Here is a 20,271-nt window from a genome sequence, read left to right as displayed (position 1 = left end):
GAATGGGGGAGGAGTTAGCCCCATATATGTGAGGCCCCTTCTCAAAATTATTATTACTGTAATCGCTGTACTGGGAGAAGTACTGTAATCGCAGTTTATTTTTCTTACTCCTCTTAAGAGGAAGTACTGAAATCGCAGGTTAAATTTGCTTTTTACGTACAAATACCTTCCTATTTTATTCAAAACGCTTTCTCAAAAAAAATTGTAATTGAGGATGGCAACTATAATCATTCTTTAAAAAGATCTCTCCAATGGTAGTTATGGTTCCGACTTAACGCCTTATCAGGTTATAATGATAGAATTGCTTATTCTAAATTTTAAAAAAATCTGTGAAGCAGATAAGTAACTTTGTAAAATAGACAAAAATGAAAATCTATCCAAAAGGTACAAAAATCTCTTTAACAAAAACTTACAGTTTAAAATGTTAAGTATAAGGGTTGATTAAACGCCAAAAGGTACACAAATCAGCTAGTACCCAACATTTCATTCATGCTTAGCTGATATAATTTAAGTAATTTTGCTGCATTAACTTTTTCTTAACATTTTTTTAGAAATTATTAGATGTCACAGACCCTTATGCTGGCCAGATCATTCATAATATTATTTTGGTTATAATTATGATAAAATGTATATTATATCTTCGTTTTTAAATAGGTACTTTATTTTAACTCCATTTCAAATTATTCTTTGGATTTATCTTTAATATGCCCTTTATTCTTAGTAGTCACATATACATTCATGTTAAAGTAGAGAAAAACAAAGTTAGAGTGAGCTACTGTTTAAATTTGAATCACGGATTTAACAGAATATTTCAGTCTTGAATTGGTCTTACCGAAATATTCGTGAGCACAAATAACTCACAGTTAATAACAAGTAGATTATTCAACAATTATTCATTTCTCAATAAATTGTAATTTAATTTAGTCTCCCTAATTTTACTTATAGTAAAATACTGGAATAATTAGCTGCCCTAAAAATTTGCATATCTTATTTATTTTATATTACATATATACAACATTGTGAGAAGAACAGCTACATTGAGAGTGTAATTGAAGAAAACTATATTATTTGCGATAAAGCCAGATAATTATTACCTATTATTATAAACGTTTGACTACTACATAAAATAACAATTACTTTAATGGAAGAATGAACTTAAACCGACGATTTAAAAAAATAAATAAAATAAAATAAATAAATAAAATAAACAAAATCATTGATGTATGTTGATATAAGCATTTTTTAAAAAAAGGTTTTGAATTTTTTAGCCTCATATTTTATTTTTTATTTTTTATAACGTTTTCTTTCTAACATGTAATTAATAGTTTGATTATTATAGATTAATAGATATTACTGTCAATCTACAGTGCTACTTGAACATATATTTTGTAGACGAAAATGGCCAGCATAAGGGTCTGTGACATCTAATAATTTCTAAAAAAATGTTAAGAAAAAGTTAATGCAGCAAAATTACTTAAATTATATCAGCTAAGCATGAATGAAATGTTGGGTACTAGCTGATTTGTGTACCTTTTGGCGTTTAATCAACCCTTATACTTAACATTTTAAACTGTAAGTTTTTGTTAAAGAGATTTTTAATAGCTTCAACAAATCAATTCACAGTTGAGTTAGTGGCAATACAATACGAGCAGATTTGCGTGACAGGACACAAATTTATTCTATAATTGATTAGTTATAAAATTAAACTTACAGCATTGAGCAAATATCTATGCCACTTGTCGATTTTTATAAAATAGTTGGCAAGATGAACGCCGGGACCTTCAAAGCAGGACGTGATGAGACTACTTTTGGAAGTACAACAATGTGTGAAATTTTGTAAATTGAATTTTCACGCAGAAATGTAGATATTGAGGTCCTCAGAATTCGAGAAAAAAAAATCTGGTGTAATGTCATGACTTTGTCTTACTGCAATTATTACAAAGCTAATTTGAGAAGTCAAACCTCTTAACGACCAAATTATCTCCATTTATGTACGTGACTGTGGTGCCACGAAGAGGCTGCAAGGATTAGTTTTTAGAATGTAGCTTTTTGTGATGCCTGAGGCAAAGTTTGAGCCGTTGTATAGTTCTCTTATATAGTCATTGGACTTCCACAATATCACTGGCAACTCTATCGATCTGTGACCCTATAGACGATCCAGAGCGACACCCTTCTACATACCACTTGTCTGCGACAAAGATATCTATCCCGCTAGCCTTCGCACGTCAGCCTTTTAAAAAATGAACTTACTGACCAGGAAGCGTCAATGAATGACTTCTTGCCACTCAGTTAGTTAGCAACTAATCGCCTTGAGTATGGTTCGCCTACATTTTCAGGATATACGTATCTCTGCAAAAATGAAACACGATATAAACTACTAGTACAAAAGACGCGACAACCAAATTATTTTTCTCCACAATTATTCAAGACAGTTCTCACTTATAAACTGGCCCAAATATTCAGTAGAATGGCAATTCAAATCTTGTTGCGACCTCTTTGAAATCTCAGTTGACCAAACTTGCATCTGTTGTTCAAACTAATTATATGACCAGACAGTTGATCATATTCTCTCATTGCCCCTACTGGATTCAATCAGACCACTCACACCCCTAATACTAACAGGGACAATCATAGCCGAATACCTCATAACAAATGTGTTCTTCCCTTTACAAGAACTATTATAATAGATTTTTGAAATTTATGAATAAAATAGATTTTGTATACTTCAGTAGTGCTTGATTTTTTCAAATTGTCCATTTTAGTTATTTAGATGGAATTATCTTTGGAATCCAAATGATATATTACATCTTGTTCTAATTTTACATTCTTGAATTTTAATTTGTAATTAAAATTTATTTTTGTATGTTAATTGTACATTTTGTGAAGTAAAATGCATGTTTTCCTGATATGGAAGATGCTGTAAGAAAGTGTTAATATAAAAAAAAATTCTACTAGCCTCTGCTAGTCAGGACAAATATACTCGAGGTCCTGCTGGTCAGTGGGTATTTTTTCCCCCTGTTTCCTGACTAGACTGTGATAGCAGAAGAGGAAACTGTCTCTTTATCCTATCTGAGTTGCATTTGCTGTTTTGCGATATGAAATATTTTACAACTGGAAACCAAAGCAGAACATATCTAGTGGAAAAATCTAAACCCTGTAAAAAAAAGAAAATGTTTCTTTTATCAGAGCCAAAAGTAGTCGACAAAATAAGTTTCTTTTAGTTTCAATGCTTCGGAAATAAGCTCCTCCCCCGTAGTCCTAATTTTCTTAAAACTAAACGTGAAAGTGAATGTTCGTTAATTGGTGGAGATTGTAGTTAAATGTTTTTAGTAGGGATTTATGATTGGACCTCTTGTCAGGTAGCGTGTCTATCTCACCTCCCAGAAAATTGTACAAATAATTTTCTCTCTTATCTAATTGAATTGAACAGATTTTCCAAAACTGGCCAAGAACAATTTTTTTAGAACTAAGTTTTGAATAAATAGATTCATATGTGTTATGACAAAAGAAGAAAACTTTGGAGCGTTTATTCAGAAAATTTAAAAGACTCACAATTTATTTTTTAAAGCTGTATTTCAGAGTAGCGACTTTTTTTTCTAACTTGGAATTTTAACAGTACCTTTAACCATCATTGGTATTGTTCATGAGGTGGGACAGTAATATGTTCTAAAGGAAAACACTAGTATTCGAGGCAAGCTTACAATTACAATCCCTTGAGGATCCCTCTCAAAATAAATTTTCTTTGTTTCAAATAAAACGCCGCAAGTGGTGGTAACTGTTGCATGCAGTTACTTGGGGAGTAGCGACCCTACGGCTTTCTGAGCTCAGTACATCGTGCTCATTCACCAGAACAGTTCAAGTACGTTCGCACGCGCACACATGCACACAGATCCTACATTACAGGTAAGGTCAAATACATTATACACCCTAGGACTATCTACTGGTGTACGAAAGGGGAGTATATCTAGAACCTCTAAGAAGGCAGCCGCTCCACTAGACTCGATAGCTGTGGACTGATAACCCATTCAGCTTAAATATCAATTATTGCGAAACCTAACAATGCAGTTGCTGGAAGGACTAAACGGCAACGACCTGGCGACCGTCTAAAGGATTTTAATTTTGGGTTTTGGAACGTACGAGTATTATCGTATTATCACTATACAGGCCTTGAGCACTTCAAGTGCTACTAAATGAATTTGGAAAGTACAAGGTTGACTTGGCAGCCAAACAAGAAGTCAGGTAGACTGGTAGAGGAATATTAGAGAAAAAGAACTACTCTATGTACTACAGCTGCCACGATATGCTTCACATCTTTGGTTCAGGATTGATTGTGAATAAAAGATTTAAGGGAAAAGTAATTGATTTTAAACCCGTAACCCCGAAATTGTGTTACCTATACCTAAAAGGAAGGTTCTCCAATTGCAGTATACTAAGCTGTCATACACCAACTTCTTGAAAAAACGCTAGATGACTGGGATATTACGTAAAAATTGCCCTTGGGGACTTTAATGCCAAGATTGGGAAAGAAGAATTCTATTATCCAATCATAGGGAGACGTAGCTTGCATGAACAGTCTAATGAGACTGGACAAAGGCTTATTCATATGTCTGCAGCAAGAAACTTGACTATCGGAATCCACAAGGCTATATGGAGATCGCCAGATGGCCTTACTCAGAACCAAATAGATCATATGCTGATTAGTGCTAGATATAAATCACAGGTTGTGGATATTCGGGTTTACAGAGGCACTAACGTCGACACCGCTCACTACTTGTCCATAGCACAGTTAAAGGCTAGAATTTCTAATAAACAATGTGAATATAATGAATAGATAAGAAAATTGAATGCGTTAAGATTAAAGAATGAGGAAATATAGACAAGATTTCAGAAAAAAATTGAATTAAACTCAGCTACCTCAGCGGGGATAGGTGCTAAAGCCATCAACGATGCATCCCATGAGATAATAGGATTTAATGAACCTAGAAGAAGAAATGATTGGTTCGATGAAGAATGCAATCGGGTAACCAATGAGAAAAACAAGGCGTACAAACAACTAATTGCAAGAAGAAGAACTAGAGCTTCTAGAGGAGAATACCAAACATCACAGGAAGAAAAAGAGGCAATGGGAAAATGAGAAACTTTCAGAGTTAGATATGCAAAAAGAAAGTAGAAAAAGCCGAGCTTTCTTTCAGAATATTAATCCGGCAAGAGCACCATTTAAGTCAAACGGCGCTGTCTGTAGATTGGAGGATGGGTCTTTGGCTACGTAGGAAAATGAAATCCTGAATAGACACGGCACTTCGGAAATCTTTTAAACGATGAAGCAAGAAATGCAAGCACCCAGCTAGTTATCCCTAATAATGAAGAAGAAATCAGGGATGCTATTAACAAAATGAAGAACTGTACGGCCCCTGTGTGTGATAATCTTAACCCGGAAATGTTCAAGTATGGGGTGAAAATCTTATAAAAGAACTGAGGGAACTGTTTCTCGAAATTTGGACTACGGAAGTTATGCCCGATTCCTGAAGAAAAGCAATTATACGTCCAATCTTTAAAAAAGGAGATCAGTTAGAGTGCAGTAATTACAAGGGAATATCACTTCTTAATTATGCATATTTTTCAACGTTTTGTATTCAAGATTGCTTCCTCACGCTGAGAGAGAGATAAGCAGATACCAATGTGGATTCAGAAAAGAAAAATCAACATCAAACCAAATATTCGCACTAACAATGATATTAGAAAAAGGAAGAGAATATGATGTCCAAACCCACTGTCTCTTCATGGATTTCAAATCAGCTGACGACAGTGTTCAACGAGAAGAACTGTACCACGCCCTGCTACAATTAAATATACACCTAAAACTAGTACGCTTAATTAAGATGACAATGAAAGTCGCGCACGTAACACTTGGCAATTATATGAATGAACAAGTTGATTCATTCATATACCTCGGAACCTTAATCTCTAAGGATAACGATGTATCCCTAGAGGCCAACAGGTGCTATTATGACTTGAATAAGCAAATGAGAAGCAATCTAATCTTAAAAAATACAAAAGTGCTTCTCTGTAAGGCCCCTGATCCGACCTGTATCAACACAAGGCTCTGAAGCTTGGGTAATTTCAATAAAAGATGAAAAGATGCTGCAAGTGTTCGAGAGAAAAATTATTCGACTAATTTTTGGCCCTATTAAAGAGGGCGCGATTTGGAGAAGAAGAAATAATCCAGGAACTGCAGCATCTATTCCAGGAAGCAGACATCTTAAAAGTAATTAGGCTTGGCACGCTCAGATGAGCAGGCCATGTGGCAAGGATGTCTGAGTAGGAAACACCCAGACGGCTTCTGCAGGAAAATGTACAAAGAGTCAGGGGAGTGGGCAGGCCTAAATTAAGATGGACTGATGGGGTAGGCGTGGATGCCAGAGACCTGCTAGGAGTGAGGAAGGTTTCTGCAGTGGATAGAGTGGACTGGCGGAAGCGGATTAAGGAGGCCAAGGCCCAGTAATGAGCTGTAGCGCCAGTAGTAGTAGTAGTATCAAATAAAAATAATAGTCTTTTATTACTACAGTATATGTGCATTCGTAGGATATAAAAATGCTTCAAAATATTTAAGAGACAATTTGGAATGAACGAGAATCGCTTGATAAAAGTTGCATTTCTGGTTTATAAATGAAACAAAAACCTTAGAATCGGAAGCTACAGTAGTTGCAGGACGGAGCCGTAAATTTGAGATTTTTACTATTTTCCCATATTTTTATAATCAGTCTATCACACCCACGAACAGACGTTGCGCTAAAAACATTTTAACTGTTTCAAGGGTATATAAAACTAGTATTACTGATTAAAAATCGGTTTTGAAAATTTGACATAATTGCAATAGTTTATGTTTCGAACAGTTAAGTAAAACAAATCTGGTATGAACCATCCACCAGACTTCGTCTTACTGCATTTTTCTGCATTTGTTCTTTAATCTTCGAATATTTACTGAAAGTTTACTGGATTCATTTAGTGACTTTTAAGGACTTTGATTGCGAGAACCCTATCATAAAACCAATGTTCGGCAATAGAATTTCAAACAGAAGCGTTAGTTAGGGCAGGGATTAGCTCAGTGATTAGCGTACTAAATTCCTACGAATCCAGCTACTGGCTCTTAGATTATCTCTCCCTAGGAGCTTCTTACAGCTCACAGACCGGTAATAAACATTGTTGTCGGGAACGAGAGAACTCTATCGGTAGGCCGAGAGTGTACTGAAAAAAGCACCGGGCTTTGATGACCTCAGATGTGGAAACGCCTTAAATAAAAAATAAATAGCGTTAGGTAAAATCTTGGTAAAAGTAAATAAAATTTTGGCAATGTACGTACTTACTACCATTGATAGAAATACTGTAGAATTCAGTGAAATTGCACTACAGAGGAAGCTTATTTCAACATCTCAAGTAGCGAAAAGTTTTCAGAGAGAGAGTCTAATTTGTAAAAATCTGTATTTCGAGTGCTTCCTCTCACGAGAGTGAACACTAATCTAGTGTTAACACACGACTTAGTCTTTCTCAAAATTCTAGCGCAAATAATATAGTTTCCCTAAACGTTTTTGTTTCGCTCACTACGGGGATCGTAGCATCAGTAAAACTAAATAGACTTCGCAAGTTGGCATCTTCAGCTTTCTGCTGGCTCTGTCAGCGAAAAACTTTTCAGTTTTTCAGCCTTTCGGCATCCAGAAGGGTTAAGACTGCGGGGAAGACCTCTAAAATGGTTTCTGGATGTGGAAATATAAAAATAGGAATGAAACATTGGCAAGGGATTGATTACAACGCCTGGCATCAAGTTCTTCAGGCTAAGTTCAACACACACAAGGACTATACAGCTAATGGAAAATAGGGAAAGAAAAAAAAAATCTTGCGAAGTTTTGTTTTAAACGACAATAATCTTTATGTGATCTTGAAATTCATGTTTTAAGGTTTCCACGATTGCACAAAAATAACTAAGAATGTTGCAAGTAACACTTGCTTACCACATAGTGTTGCAATGTGTATACTATGCAATGTATTAATGAAATGGTTGAGCAATGGATAACTCTTGGAACTTAACTTGATTCCTTTATTAAACTTTCTTTTACTTCAGTACAATCAAGACAAATTTTCAAAATTGAGTTTTAACTAGAATACATATTTTGAAGTAGCGAAAATGGATAATCTGCACATACAAATAGCCAAAAAAAAAAGTAGTTTAAAGCTTTCGAGTAATCCGTCAATTGCTGTACTAAGCTTGACACAAAGCGCTCCTTCAGAACAATTAACCGTTCCGTCACCTATCAATGTGCGAAATTAAAAGCGTTGCTGGCATCCCAAGACTGAGGAAAATATTAGTCAACAGAAATTCTATTTTATTTGAGCGAAACAAAATCGTTTATGGAAACTATATTATTTGCGATAGAATTTTGAAAAAGAGTAATTCGTGTGTTAACACTAGATTAGTGTCTCTCGCTGAAAACGTAAAAAAAAAGTGCTGAAACTTCAAACTTGATATTTGCATTACGTGGATATCTCTAAATAATGTTAAAAACAGAATACTTTACTTTTGTAATTTTTTAAAAAATGGCCGCATGAATTTTTTTCAGAACAATATGTTAGTGTGCTTGCTCAAATGCATACCTACAACTCTTCTTGTAACAATTTACCAGAAAAATTATTTTATAGGGTGGTTTTAGGGTGGGAGAACAGTAAATTATTCTGAAGGAGCAATTCATGTGAAGATTGACGGATTACAAAAACTTTTCGCTACTTGAGATGTTGAAATAAGCTTCCTCTGTAGTGCAATTTCACTGAATTCTACGGTATTTCTATCAATAGTAGTAAGTACATTGCCAAAATTTTATTTACTTCTACCAAGATTTTACCTAACGCTATTTATTTTTTATTTAAGGCGTTTCCACATCTGAGGGACTCTACACTAGATTCTCATTTTCTCTTGCTTTTCGTAATGGGAAGTACTTGCAGATTTAAGAAAAAAAGAGTACTGTTAGTGAATCTGTATTGGAGATAATTTGAAATTTACTGAAAATTCTAAATTTCAAGAAAATGAAAAAGTTAGAGCCTAGAGAACTTAGTAAGAGTTCTTGAAGTGACCATATTAGTTTTTTTTTCTTCTTCTTTTTTAGGAAACCTCTTAACTTTTGGAAACTCAATTTGTTAAAATTAATTATCGTCATACTTCGCCTTTCTGGGAGTAAGATTTTTATCAGAGGTTTGTGTATTATGATTTTGTTTAAGAAAATATCTAAATAAATAATTTATGGAATATGTGAAATACATACAATAAAGTAACTTACAATAAATATAGTCCACATAGCGTTTGTGGTCAGCGTTTGGAAGACGACTTTGGCTCGGCAGACAGCTAGAGACTGTCCCGCAGCTCGGTGCGCTCTAGTGAAAGTGGATACTTTCACTACACAACTTCTACGAAAGCGAAAGTGAACGTTCCTTTTTAGAAGTCCCTACCTCTGCCTGGTTCGTTCTGTTGTGCCTCTTAACAACTCAAACCTCTTCCTTGTGTCCAAACAACTTTCCTTTACGGCTGACAAAAGGAAGTACTTATCTTCGATTTAAAAAAAAAAATAATCAATAATCGCATCGTAAAGTGTAAAATGCTTCAAACTATAGGCTTCATAAACCAAAATAATGTGGTAGGTGCATTCTTACTAATTATATTTACGGCAATTCTTAAAGTTCTAACTAGGAAACTCTTAAAACCATGTTTTTACGAAATGCTCGTTGGCTTTAATATTATTGAGTTTGTCTGTAATAAAACCATTAATGAGAGAAAAAATGCTTGACATGATAAAAGAATGAGAGAAACATGCCAAGAACTCTTTTAAAAATACTTTTCATGATAAAAAGTGATAGGCATGCATTCAGTATTATACAACCTTTAAGGAAGGTACCACGAACCATTATAAATCAGTAATGTATTAATTTCGTTAAACTTATTTTCTTCAAGATTAGAATTTTTATTAGATGTGGTTCTTATTGATACTCTTCATGTATTAAAAGTACACAATGTACTAAGATATTTAAAATATTTTGTAAAATATGAATTTTTTTGTTTTTGTTTTTAAAGCGTTGATATGTGTAGTGCACGAGATGAAAAGATGATTGAATCGACTTTTTTTAAAAGAAATTCGCAAAAAAAAAAATTAAAAATCACTTAGTGAAATGGCATTTTCTAGAAGATCGATTTTGTCCAAAATCTTATTTTTTATCTGGCGACATAAAAAAAAAAAATATCGAATCCCAACTTTCAACTTTTTTCCCGTTTTTTAGCAGAAGGCAACCGAGGGCGTCACAGAACGTCCGTTTGGAGAGGGTGAATCTTCTGAAAAGCAGAATGACTGGAGACGGGAAGCGGACCCTACAAGGTTAATCTATAGTTAATCCTATTGTTTCAATTTATAATAAAAATATTTATCCTATTTAAGGTACAACTAAAATATAAATAAAAATAGTTAAGTCTAGCCTACAAGCAAGGAAACGAAAAAGTTCAAACCACAGCTCAATAATTTGTAGACAGCCGAGGCGCAGTGTATGGTCTTGTATTCTAATGTGCTGAAGAACTTTTTCTCTGTTGACTAAAGAGGGATATTTTTCGGCAAAAAAGCAAGAACCTTAATTGAACTGTGGTGAATAGAGGTCAGATGTCAGAGCTCGCACATCGGGAAACAATGAGAGTACTAAATTAATTTTTAAATTAAAGACTTCGGTTATCACCCGTTCAATAAGCACATTATTTTATTGGTACAAAATTAATGTATTTGGGATCAATAAAAAAAGAAAAAAATTGGGCCTAATTTGGCCAACTTATTCTCATTTTTTGAAATGCCCACGTGACTAGAATTATTCTTGACAGGAAAAGCTTCTTCCAGTCTCCTGGAATAATAAATGCGTAAGGTGATAAATCCTTGACGCGCTCAATCTTTGAATGTATTGTATTTTAATTGTAAGAATTGCTTGTGGCTGATTACACAAATATACAAATATTTTAAATAAAAAAAAATTAATTATCACAAAATTAATGATGGCATAAAAATTAATAATTTGTTCATTGCTAATTTTTCTTTCTTTCTTTGTATATTTTTATATTTATATATACTTATTACAAAATATCACCTAATTTAAAATTTGTATTGGAATTGTATATGTATATATATATATTTTTTTTTCAAGAAGTCAAAAGTTTTGGTTTTACAATTAGAAAATTACCTTCATGTGCAAATTAGGAATTTTATAGGCTCAGCTCTGGAATGTATCAAAAATTTTGCTACAACTAAAAGATAGTTTCTTTTCATTAGATAAAAGAGAAATACTAGAATATTGTTAGAAAGAAATAAAATGAAACACTCGCCAAAAAGAGGAATTTGGGAAAAATACTAAGTTGCAAGAAAGTTCTGTGCGGTTTTTTTTTTTCTTTTAATTCTCAATTGTACTAAAGTTATACTTAAGTTTTCTTATTATGGACCCCTTTTACTTTCAGTTTATGCTTGTATCTGCTAATTAATAAAACATGTTTTTTTTATTTTTGACGCATCACCATTTAAGGTCAGCATTGGCGCCCGTAGCTTTATTTAATGAACATCCGGCCTACGGACAGGGTTCTGCCGTTACAGACTACACTGACTATGAGTGAGCTGTAACAAGCTCCTTTAAAGAGAAAATATTAGGGCCAGCAGCTGGATTCGAACCCGGGATCACCGCGTTGGAAATCAGTATATGCTAACCACTCAAGCTAATCCCTTCCCTAAAAGATGTTTTTTTTGTTTAATGTAGTAATAAGAGCACTGATTACCACCTCTTCCGACTCCATGGCCCCCTTTTTATTGGAGTTATTAGCTTGCAAAGCTAGCTGCTGATTGGGAAAAGGCGTGGAATTGTTAACACACAGATGGGTTAAATTTGTGGAAAATGATGGTCTGTGGTTTAACTATTTTTAGAATAGATGTAAAAACGCATAATTTATTTATAATTTATTTAATTGGTGACTAGTTTACATTTCTACTACTGAAATGAGGCGTCCAGAAGGAAAATAATTGTGTGTGAAACACAACATATCTTACAGAAAACACAGAGTATCTATTAGTGAATCTGGATTGAATTATTAAAATTATGGTTTTGTCATACTTGCTGAAATATTTTAAACGACGATAGGGACTGGCGCAATGAGTTTCGTTTCTGATATACAGAGATTGTTCATTAATTTTAAACCTGACTATATAAGTTTTTTGTAGGTTTTAAAAATCTAACGGATAAAATATTAGGCAGTACTAACTCATTTTTGACAGTAACTTGAATAACTGCAACGTGCTTCTAATTTTTTCCAGTGTAGATACAATTGCTGGTCTCGCTGGTAGGACAAAAAGATGAGAAATGAATGCACTGTAGTGCAGCAGTCCAGTGAGAGATCTATGGCAGTAAACGTCACCAACTTCAACCCATCGCCAAACCAAATTTTAAACCAAATTAAAGAACCTCTTGAATTTTTATTTCAGTTAAGTCGATCCAACACCAGTTATTTATACGACTAAGGATCCTAGTAAATAAAAGTTTTGAACATTAACTTCGAGAAACCTTATAAACAACCAACTGGACTACACGCAGACCAAAAACAATGTGGTTTACCGATGGTTTCAAAAAGGAAAATTTAAACAAATAAACTCACAAGGGGTTGGTTAGATAAATAAGCCGTCATTGGCTACAGCGCCTAGAGAACATGATCTATCTCAGAACGCAAATTGCAAGATTTATTTTTTCCTTTAATTACAAAAATTAAAAACAAAAGTAGCCTGGCTTTGCTATATTTTTGTATTCCTGTATTTTATAAAATAAGATTACAATTAATATATTGCAAGTGTGCTAAAAAATCTATTTCTAAGAAAAGGAATGTGCTAAAAAATATTGCGAGTTGATATAATATTAAAATTCAACCGTTTTATTTATTAATAATATTAATTCTTTCAATTGCTCAACTACATAAGGTAAGCATGGAGTATAAAGCGCGAATGAATATAAATGTAATGCCTTAAAGTAAGGCACTTGTGCTTTCTTTATTTGTTTAATTATCTTCTTAATTTTTATACATACATAAATTTTATTTACTTTTATATTCCCAATTGACTTGACACAAACATAAAACTAGAGTAATGGGCAAGTCGATTTTCTAATTCCCTTTTTTTTTTACCTCTTCTTTAGTTTCTTACACAAGTTTTAATACAAAACAATAATTAAATAAAAACAAAATCAAAAAATTTAACAAAAATAAGAAGTAAATTTGATTTCTGCATAAATATGAGATAAAACTGGTTCTTCAAGGTGCCAGCAAAAATGTTAATACTAATTTATCCAAATTTGGACGAACACATTATTCATGAAAAGGTTCAGTGTCGTCATGTGGTCAACTAGAACACTTAATGTACATAAAAATAGGGAGGATAACTTCATCTCTATTCCCAAATCCCTACAGTGACAAAGGGGTATTAAAAAACAACATCAGAGACTAGATTTTTGAGAAACTAGCCTTGAATGCCTACTTCGTAAAGTTGGTCCAAATAGGAGTGAAGACCTGCGAGCTATCATTAGACATGGTCAGCCCGATTCTCTGGCTGACCCACTTTCAAAGACCCAGAGGATATCTTTCACTTGGAGCTTTCGAACTGAAGAGAAGAGTAACTACGGCCAGCAAACGAAACTTAGGTGCACTCATTAATCTGTGTTGGTCGAGGCTAACGATGCACTTTTACGAAGTCACCTGGTCGCAAGTCTTCCTCGGACCTGGCTGAGGGCCCGACTCATGCTGGTCTAATGCCAATTTTACACGACCCAGTTGGCTCAGAAAAACCACAAGAGCTTTTGAGCTCTTGAGAGAAAGGAGAGACAGGAGAAACAAGAAAGCTTCTAGCATACTGACTTTTGTGCAGCTGCCGTCAGAATGAGATGAGTTCTCTGGTACTTTGAAACCAAGTGATGCAGCGCAATAACACTAGTTGGAATTCCTGAAACTTTATAGAAAAAAATATTTCTATATTTTCCTTTCTATATATTTTTTTGTGTCTAGTTTTCAAATTTACCCGGGAGTGGTAAATTTGAAAACTAGACACAAAAAAAAATATAGTTTACTTCGTGGGTTTTTTCGAAATCCCGCTTTCCTAAAAAGTTATTAGCGATTGGTGTGTTTTAAAAGGATCACCCTGTATATATATCCGCTTTTTCTTTTATTTTTTTATGACTTCTTTCGGATTTAGAGATTAGTTCATCAGGTTGCAAAGAGCATTCAGCTCCCATTAAAACGTTTTTGTCAAATTCGCTTTAAAGCACTTGTAAGTTCTGAGAACAAGATTATCTGATATACATTATACCACAGGTTGCTTTTCATCAGAATCGACAAAGATCTTTCTGAGAAACTCCTCTCGGGAGATATCATTTCTAACTTTTCTTATCTCCTCGTAAGAGTAAGTGCTGCAATCATGAAATTTTGTATTTTGATTTTTACCGGAAATAAAAGTTTTGGTCTCTGAAAAAGAAGAAGTTATTTTTGCAAATTGGTGAGAAATGGGTGGCCAGAAAAAATCCAAATAAGAAACTCACAGAATGTTCAAATTTAATAAAACATGTAGTTGATTCCGACAAGTTTTTATAAACTATCCACGTACGCACGATTTCCCTTAACACTAAAAAAATGTGAGTAACTATTATTACAAGCAACTATTAGTAATAAAGCGCATTAGTGCAAGTATAGTTTCATTAAAGAGGGGCAATCGGAAGATAAAAAGAACTACTTTTTTGTGTTATTTCAATGTTCTGTTATCATGGTACACCTTTACAACTTGACAAATTACAAAGGCATTAAACCAGTTGTTTCAGAAATGTAGAAAACGGACATCCTTCCTTAGAAAAGTAGAAGTGGTAGAGAATGTTTCCTAAGAAAGTCGGGAAACATCATTTGTTCTGATGAGTTCTTTTTTTAAGTGTTTTTAAGATTCAATGCGATGTCAATACTTCTTCTTACTAGAAGTAAGAGAAAGTAAAAGCTGAGGACCGGTTCATCAAATTTAATCATTTTGCTGGCAACCTTGCATAATTAAATGGTTGAAGAATATTTATATCTAATTTTGAATTATTGGCCAATTGGATTAAAACTAAAATATACAAGATAATTCTTATCTTTTGTTTGTTTTCTATTCTTGTTTAATAAAAAATATGTACATAACACTTGTATTTTGGCAGTTTTCAGAACTTTTTTTTTAAACAATTTAAAATGTAAATAGACTAAGCACGCAGTTGTAAACAATCTTAAGCAAAATTAGAGGGCTTTCTATTGAAAAAAATTAAAATTTTAGTAAAGCTCCAAACTAGTTGACAAAATAAATTTAAAAAATTACCTCTCGCCCACCCCGAGATTGCCAAAACACACTCCTGACACAAAATTAGCCCACATTTCATGTTTCAAACAAAAATTCTTTTAGATCAAAAACTGTTTATTTTCTTCAATGTGTTAACTTAAGCATAGTCAGGATGTGCTTACAAATTTGTAATGAACATTATTTGATACTATTCAAACAGCTTTATTGGCCATTGCAGTCGATGCAACCAAATTAATTAAAATGTAACCTCAGATGTTGATGCGCCCTAAATACAATAATAATAATAATAATAATGACAAAGATAACAATAAAAAATAAATTAGTATTCATGTTTAATCAATTTATCTGCACATGTTCCTCTTACCAACTTACTTACCTCACTTTGGACAATTTAAAATTGTCCTTCACATCGCTTTTCATTTTAAAAAAGTTGGACCTTTTTTTTTATAACTGTTTTAGAAAATTTGTTTAAAAATTATTAATAACAAAACAGATTTAGGATGAGAATAAAAAAAATATTTGAAACACAAGCATTTTCAAATTTAAAAAAAAAACACTATTGTAAACGAGCACATACATTGTTTTTAAAATTCAAATTCAAATTCATATCAGAAATTTGATTAATAGTGTAAAAATCTCAGCTTCAACATTCAGGATATAACTGAATAAGACAGAGACACCGAGAAATAGAAAGTTGGTTCCAGGGCCACTACTTACCTAAGAGCACAGAGAATAAATAGCAAGACAACGGTGACACAATAACACTTCTTACAGAAGATAAAAGTGAGTCAAATTGTGTTATTGACTCTGTAAACACTTCCCACTTACCTTCAAAAAATTAATAGATTGAAAGAGATATACCAGTTTTTTCTTTCAGATATAAAACAATTTTTGTACAAAAAAGGTGGGTGCAGCTAATTTTGAGCACCAACATAACAACAAACTCAAAACATACCGGAATATGTTCATAATATATTGGTGACATACTTAAAAAAATCAAGTCAAAAAAATATCTTTTTTCCAGGTTTTTTCCGTCATCTTAAGAGGCAGTAAAGTTGCAAAACGTAGTCGCTTACAACACAGCGATTAGTTGCCAGATGAAGAGCAAACTTAAATAATTTCACCTTCTCTTATATGGACATTTTGAGGCGAGAATGGTTATTTCAGGCCCGAGTGGATTTTCCAACGTTGTTGAATCTAACCACTTTGAATCCTTGCAAGGAATTGTCAAAATTCACACTTGGAAACTGGTCATGCAAGTTTCTGAATTTTTGCAGCTATGCTTTGTCAACACAAACCACATAGATCAATCTTATGGCTGAAAAATTTGCCGTCTTAAGCTGTGCACGCTTTGCTCATCAAAGGCGGAATCGTTGTAATCTCTGACAAGTCAGGTCGTTCAGAAGTGTGTAAACAAACGAATAGGCACGAAGCCTTCTGCACTGTAATCATCAATTTATGCAGTTTCATTAAAATTAAATTCTACGCCACAAACCTAAAACCAAGGAGTGTATATTTGCATTTTGAGAATGCAATATTATTTTTCAGTCAAATTAAATCCTTTTATTATTATTATTATTCAAATAAATTTTTATTACTGTATAGCTAATTTTTACTGTATTACTGTTATATTAATTTATTACTGTGCATTATGATTATGTTGACCAATATGAACCCACTTATGAAGAAGAAACTTAATTTTTATTGAATCAATTTTATTTTTCTTTATTTTATTAACTAAATTTGGGGCCACGCTGAGATAGTCTCAAGTAATAACTCGAACTGTATTTCATAGCTGAAATCTACATGTTTTTAACGTATTCCCAAATGTTTATTCATGAGAGATTTACTGACAACGCAATGCACTTATTATTATTTATCAAGATAAGAAGAGTGGTTCAAATTGATCAAAAAAGGGTGAAATAAATGCTACAAAAAAGTATTATTTAGAGTGCAATTCAAAGTGTAAAAAAATGTGGTACAATCTGAATAAGGAGTGTTCGAAATTGTTCAAAATAAGTAGGATGTATTTAGGTTAAAAAGGGGGTTTCATTTGGTACATTAAAACTTTAAATAAATAGCAAGTAAGTTTAAGTTGTAAATAAATAGTTTCAATTATCAAAATAAGTTCGGAAATTACAAGAATCAATAGAAAATTAATAGGGGGAAAAAGCTATTGAAAAACTGTTCAAAATAAGTTAATAATTAGGTATAAAATGTTGCTAGAAAATAAATAAATAAATTGATTAATAAGATGGAAGAAACGTGGAACGATTGATAAAAAATTATTTATATAAAATGGTTTATGAATAGTTTCTTCAGAAAAATGTTTCAAATTGTACAAATCAAATTCAAGATAAGGGAAGGAGAGGGAAAAAAGTGATTTCATTTTGATCAAAAGTAAATAAAGTTGCTTATATTAGGTTGTTTTTTATTTTTTAAAAAAGGTTTAATTCGACTGAAATACTGACTACATATAAAAAAAATTTAACATATAAAAGCAACATAAGTTATAAAACTAATACAACCTGTATTAAAATAAAACATAAACAAGAAGATGTATAACACTTAGTTTTGTTTATTTTATATATATATATATATATATATATATATATATATATATATATATATATATATATATATAAAACTGAGATTTATTAAACTAAATTGTTCTGGGTAGTGAGGGATCGCTGCTGGAACAAGGCAGCAATTATTTATAATTATACAATATTTCAGTAAACTTACAAGTTATGAAAAAACAACCAAGCAGTAAGCGAGCATCAAACCGACCTACAGAACACAGTGCGCATTTTCTTAGAATTTTAGAAAATAAATTAAAAAATAACTCTAGGCTCATCATTTTCATTTTCCACATTTCCTTTTTTTATAAATTATTTACAAATTTTTCATATTTATTTAAAATTCTGACTCTTAAATACAAGAAAACTTCAGATCTTCATAATGTTTATAATTTCAGATCTTATATTCTCAAAAAATAAATCGATGGAAAAATAAACTTCATTAAGAATTTTTAATATTTTTTTTACATGATTTTTATTTATTAATTTTGGAAAATATGGTCCAATTATTATTTTTATAAAAGCTACCTTTATATTTACCATTTATTTTTTCACTAAAAAAAAATTCCTGCGTTTATTTTCTTTTGTTAAAAAAATTTAAATGGTTAATTTTTTACGGTTTAAATACAGTATTTTCTTTTGTTTCTAACTCAGCCATAATCCTCCGAGATTTTGTGTATGTTCTAATGTTTAAAGAATTTGAGTAATTTTAATAGTAACGAGAATGGTAGAGTTTCTTTCTCACAATAAGCCCTGAGTTGGAGTAGGAAATAATCTGAATTATTATTAAAACGTTTTTCTTTCAGAAACAGTCCTGAATTGAAGAATAGAAAATTTGAAAAGGATTGGAATTACTCTTATTAGATTTTCTATCTTAAACCTGAGATGCAGGACGTATCATATCAATATTTATAATTGGAGTTACCTTCAAAAATGTTGCTCTCCTAAGCAGGCTCTGAGTTTCCAAACAGGAAAATCTGAGGAGAATATGGATTACTTATATAAGGTAGGGATCCAAATTTGGCTGAAGTTTAAAAACTGAAATGTGGAACTAAGTTCCAAAACAGTTCATATTTAAAATGAATTGGCATTGTCCACAATAGGATTTTTTTCGTTCGCGATTCCTGGTTGGTAGCGAACAGCAAGGAGAAATAAGCATAATAGAATTAGAATTCAGAAGTTGGAGCAAGGGAAATCAATGTATTAAATGGTGTTTAGTATTCTAAGACACCTATCCAGGAATGAGTTATTTTAAAAAGTATACTGGAAATATTTGGCAACTGGGATTAGATGTTAACTGCTAGAGATATAGAAGCTAAAAAGTATGAAAGCACGTCTAGAAAAGTGAAAATGCTACATTGGAGCAGTGATTATTAGAATTATATAGTTATTGTAAGAAATCAGACAAGAATATTCTGGTGTTAATTTTCTAACCGATACTAGAGAACGGAGAGTACCGTATAAAAGAACAAAGCACTAAAAGAACTCATTGAACAAGAAGTGTTCCAAGATCTCTTCTCTTGGATAATATGCATTTCATGGCTGACATACAAAGAGCACCCTAACAGGAAAGATCTCGAGGTAGGCGAAAGCTCAGATGGATCCTTTAGACACACGGTAATGATGGAGAAATACAAGGCAATCAAGATTTTTGGAAAAAAAATATCCCTGAAAAGCCTAAGGTCTTATATGGGCCACAGCCTATAGTAAAAAAAAGTAAACAACTGAACGCCCAGTTATAAACAAAAGATTATAAACGCAGGTTTTTTGTTTTTGTATTTATTTATAATTAAAATAAATAAATAAATAAATAATCATATCCATTGTTAAATTAATAAATGAATGCGGCAGTTATTCAAGTAGTTTCTTAATTAATTGAAAAAGAGTGCAGTTTATAACTTTTTTAAATTAAGTTGTTTATTTAGGAAGCTCAGTCAAACAAGCAGCATGCACTCAAAATAGTAACTTTTTTATTTTTTACTTTTGAAAGACTTGAATTAAATAAGAATTGACGCACTAAACAATAGTTTGCATTTTTTTTATTAACTTTGTAATTTAAAAAAGTAAAATAGTATAAAACTTTGTTCACTTTGTAAAAAAAAGATATGCAAAAAAGGCTAAAAATTAAAATTTCGTGTTTACAAAAATAAAAAATATAGTTAAAAAACAACAAAAAATATATATTCAAACATATGTAGCAACGGAAGATAACGTCTGAGGCTCTTCCTGTTTTTTCTTTCCATTCCCTGGACCGTACTGTCCAATAAACGATCCATCTTCCGTAAATTTAC

At 32.3% G+C, this 20,271-nt stretch overlaps 2 protein-coding genes and 1 long non-coding RNA gene across 7 annotated transcripts in view; 1 reads left to right on the top strand and 2 right to left on the bottom strand.

Moving 5' to 3' along the window:
• Positions 1-10,154, bottom strand: part of LOC141459115 (uncharacterized) — a 21,884-nt gene extending 11,730 nt beyond the window's left edge. The window contains exon 1 of the mRNA XM_074137734.1: positions 9,324-10,154. Coding sequence (XP_073993835.1) covers positions 9,324-9,341 — 18 coding nt within the window. The 5' untranslated portion in view covers positions 9,342-10,154. The remainder of the gene's footprint in view (positions 1-9,323) is intronic.
• Positions 1-15,927, top strand: part of LOC141459116 (uncharacterized) — an 18,103-nt gene extending 2,176 nt beyond the window's left edge. The window contains exons 2-3 of one of the 3 annotated variants that reach the window (XR_012461383.1): positions 10,315-10,409; positions 12,371-15,927. This is a non-coding gene — a long non-coding RNA (uncharacterized lncRNA). Of the gene's footprint in view, positions 1-10,314; positions 11,217-12,365 lie in introns of those variants that run through there. The other 2 variants (XR_012461382.1, XR_012461381.1) reach the window with 2 other exon arrangements.
• Nrg (Neuroglian) overlaps positions 1-20,271 on the bottom strand; it is a 133,356-nt gene that overhangs the window by 11,730 nt on the left and 101,355 nt on the right. For 2 of the 3 annotated variants that reach the window (XM_074137719.1, XM_074137718.1), the window contains one exon: positions 12,953-20,271. The exons of the other annotated variant lie outside the window; for it this stretch is intronic. Coding sequence is in view for 1 of the 2 variants with exons in the window: in XM_074137718.1 (XP_073993819.1) it covers positions 20,165-20,271 (107 nt within the window). In the remaining variant the exon portion in view is untranslated. Of the gene's footprint in view, positions 1-12,952 lie in introns of those variants that run through there. 3 annotated transcript variants of the gene reach the window in all.

This window comes from Rhodnius prolixus, unplaced genomic scaffold (assembly GCF_049639745.1).
Source record: "Rhodnius prolixus isolate KJV_2025 unplaced genomic scaffold, Rpr scaffold_11, whole genome shotgun sequence".
NCBI classification, from domain to species: domain Eukaryota; kingdom Metazoa; phylum Arthropoda; class Insecta; order Hemiptera; family Reduviidae; genus Rhodnius; species Rhodnius prolixus.
Note: the sequence above shows the minus strand (reverse complement) of the source record. Positions and strands in the feature narration are given on the sequence as shown.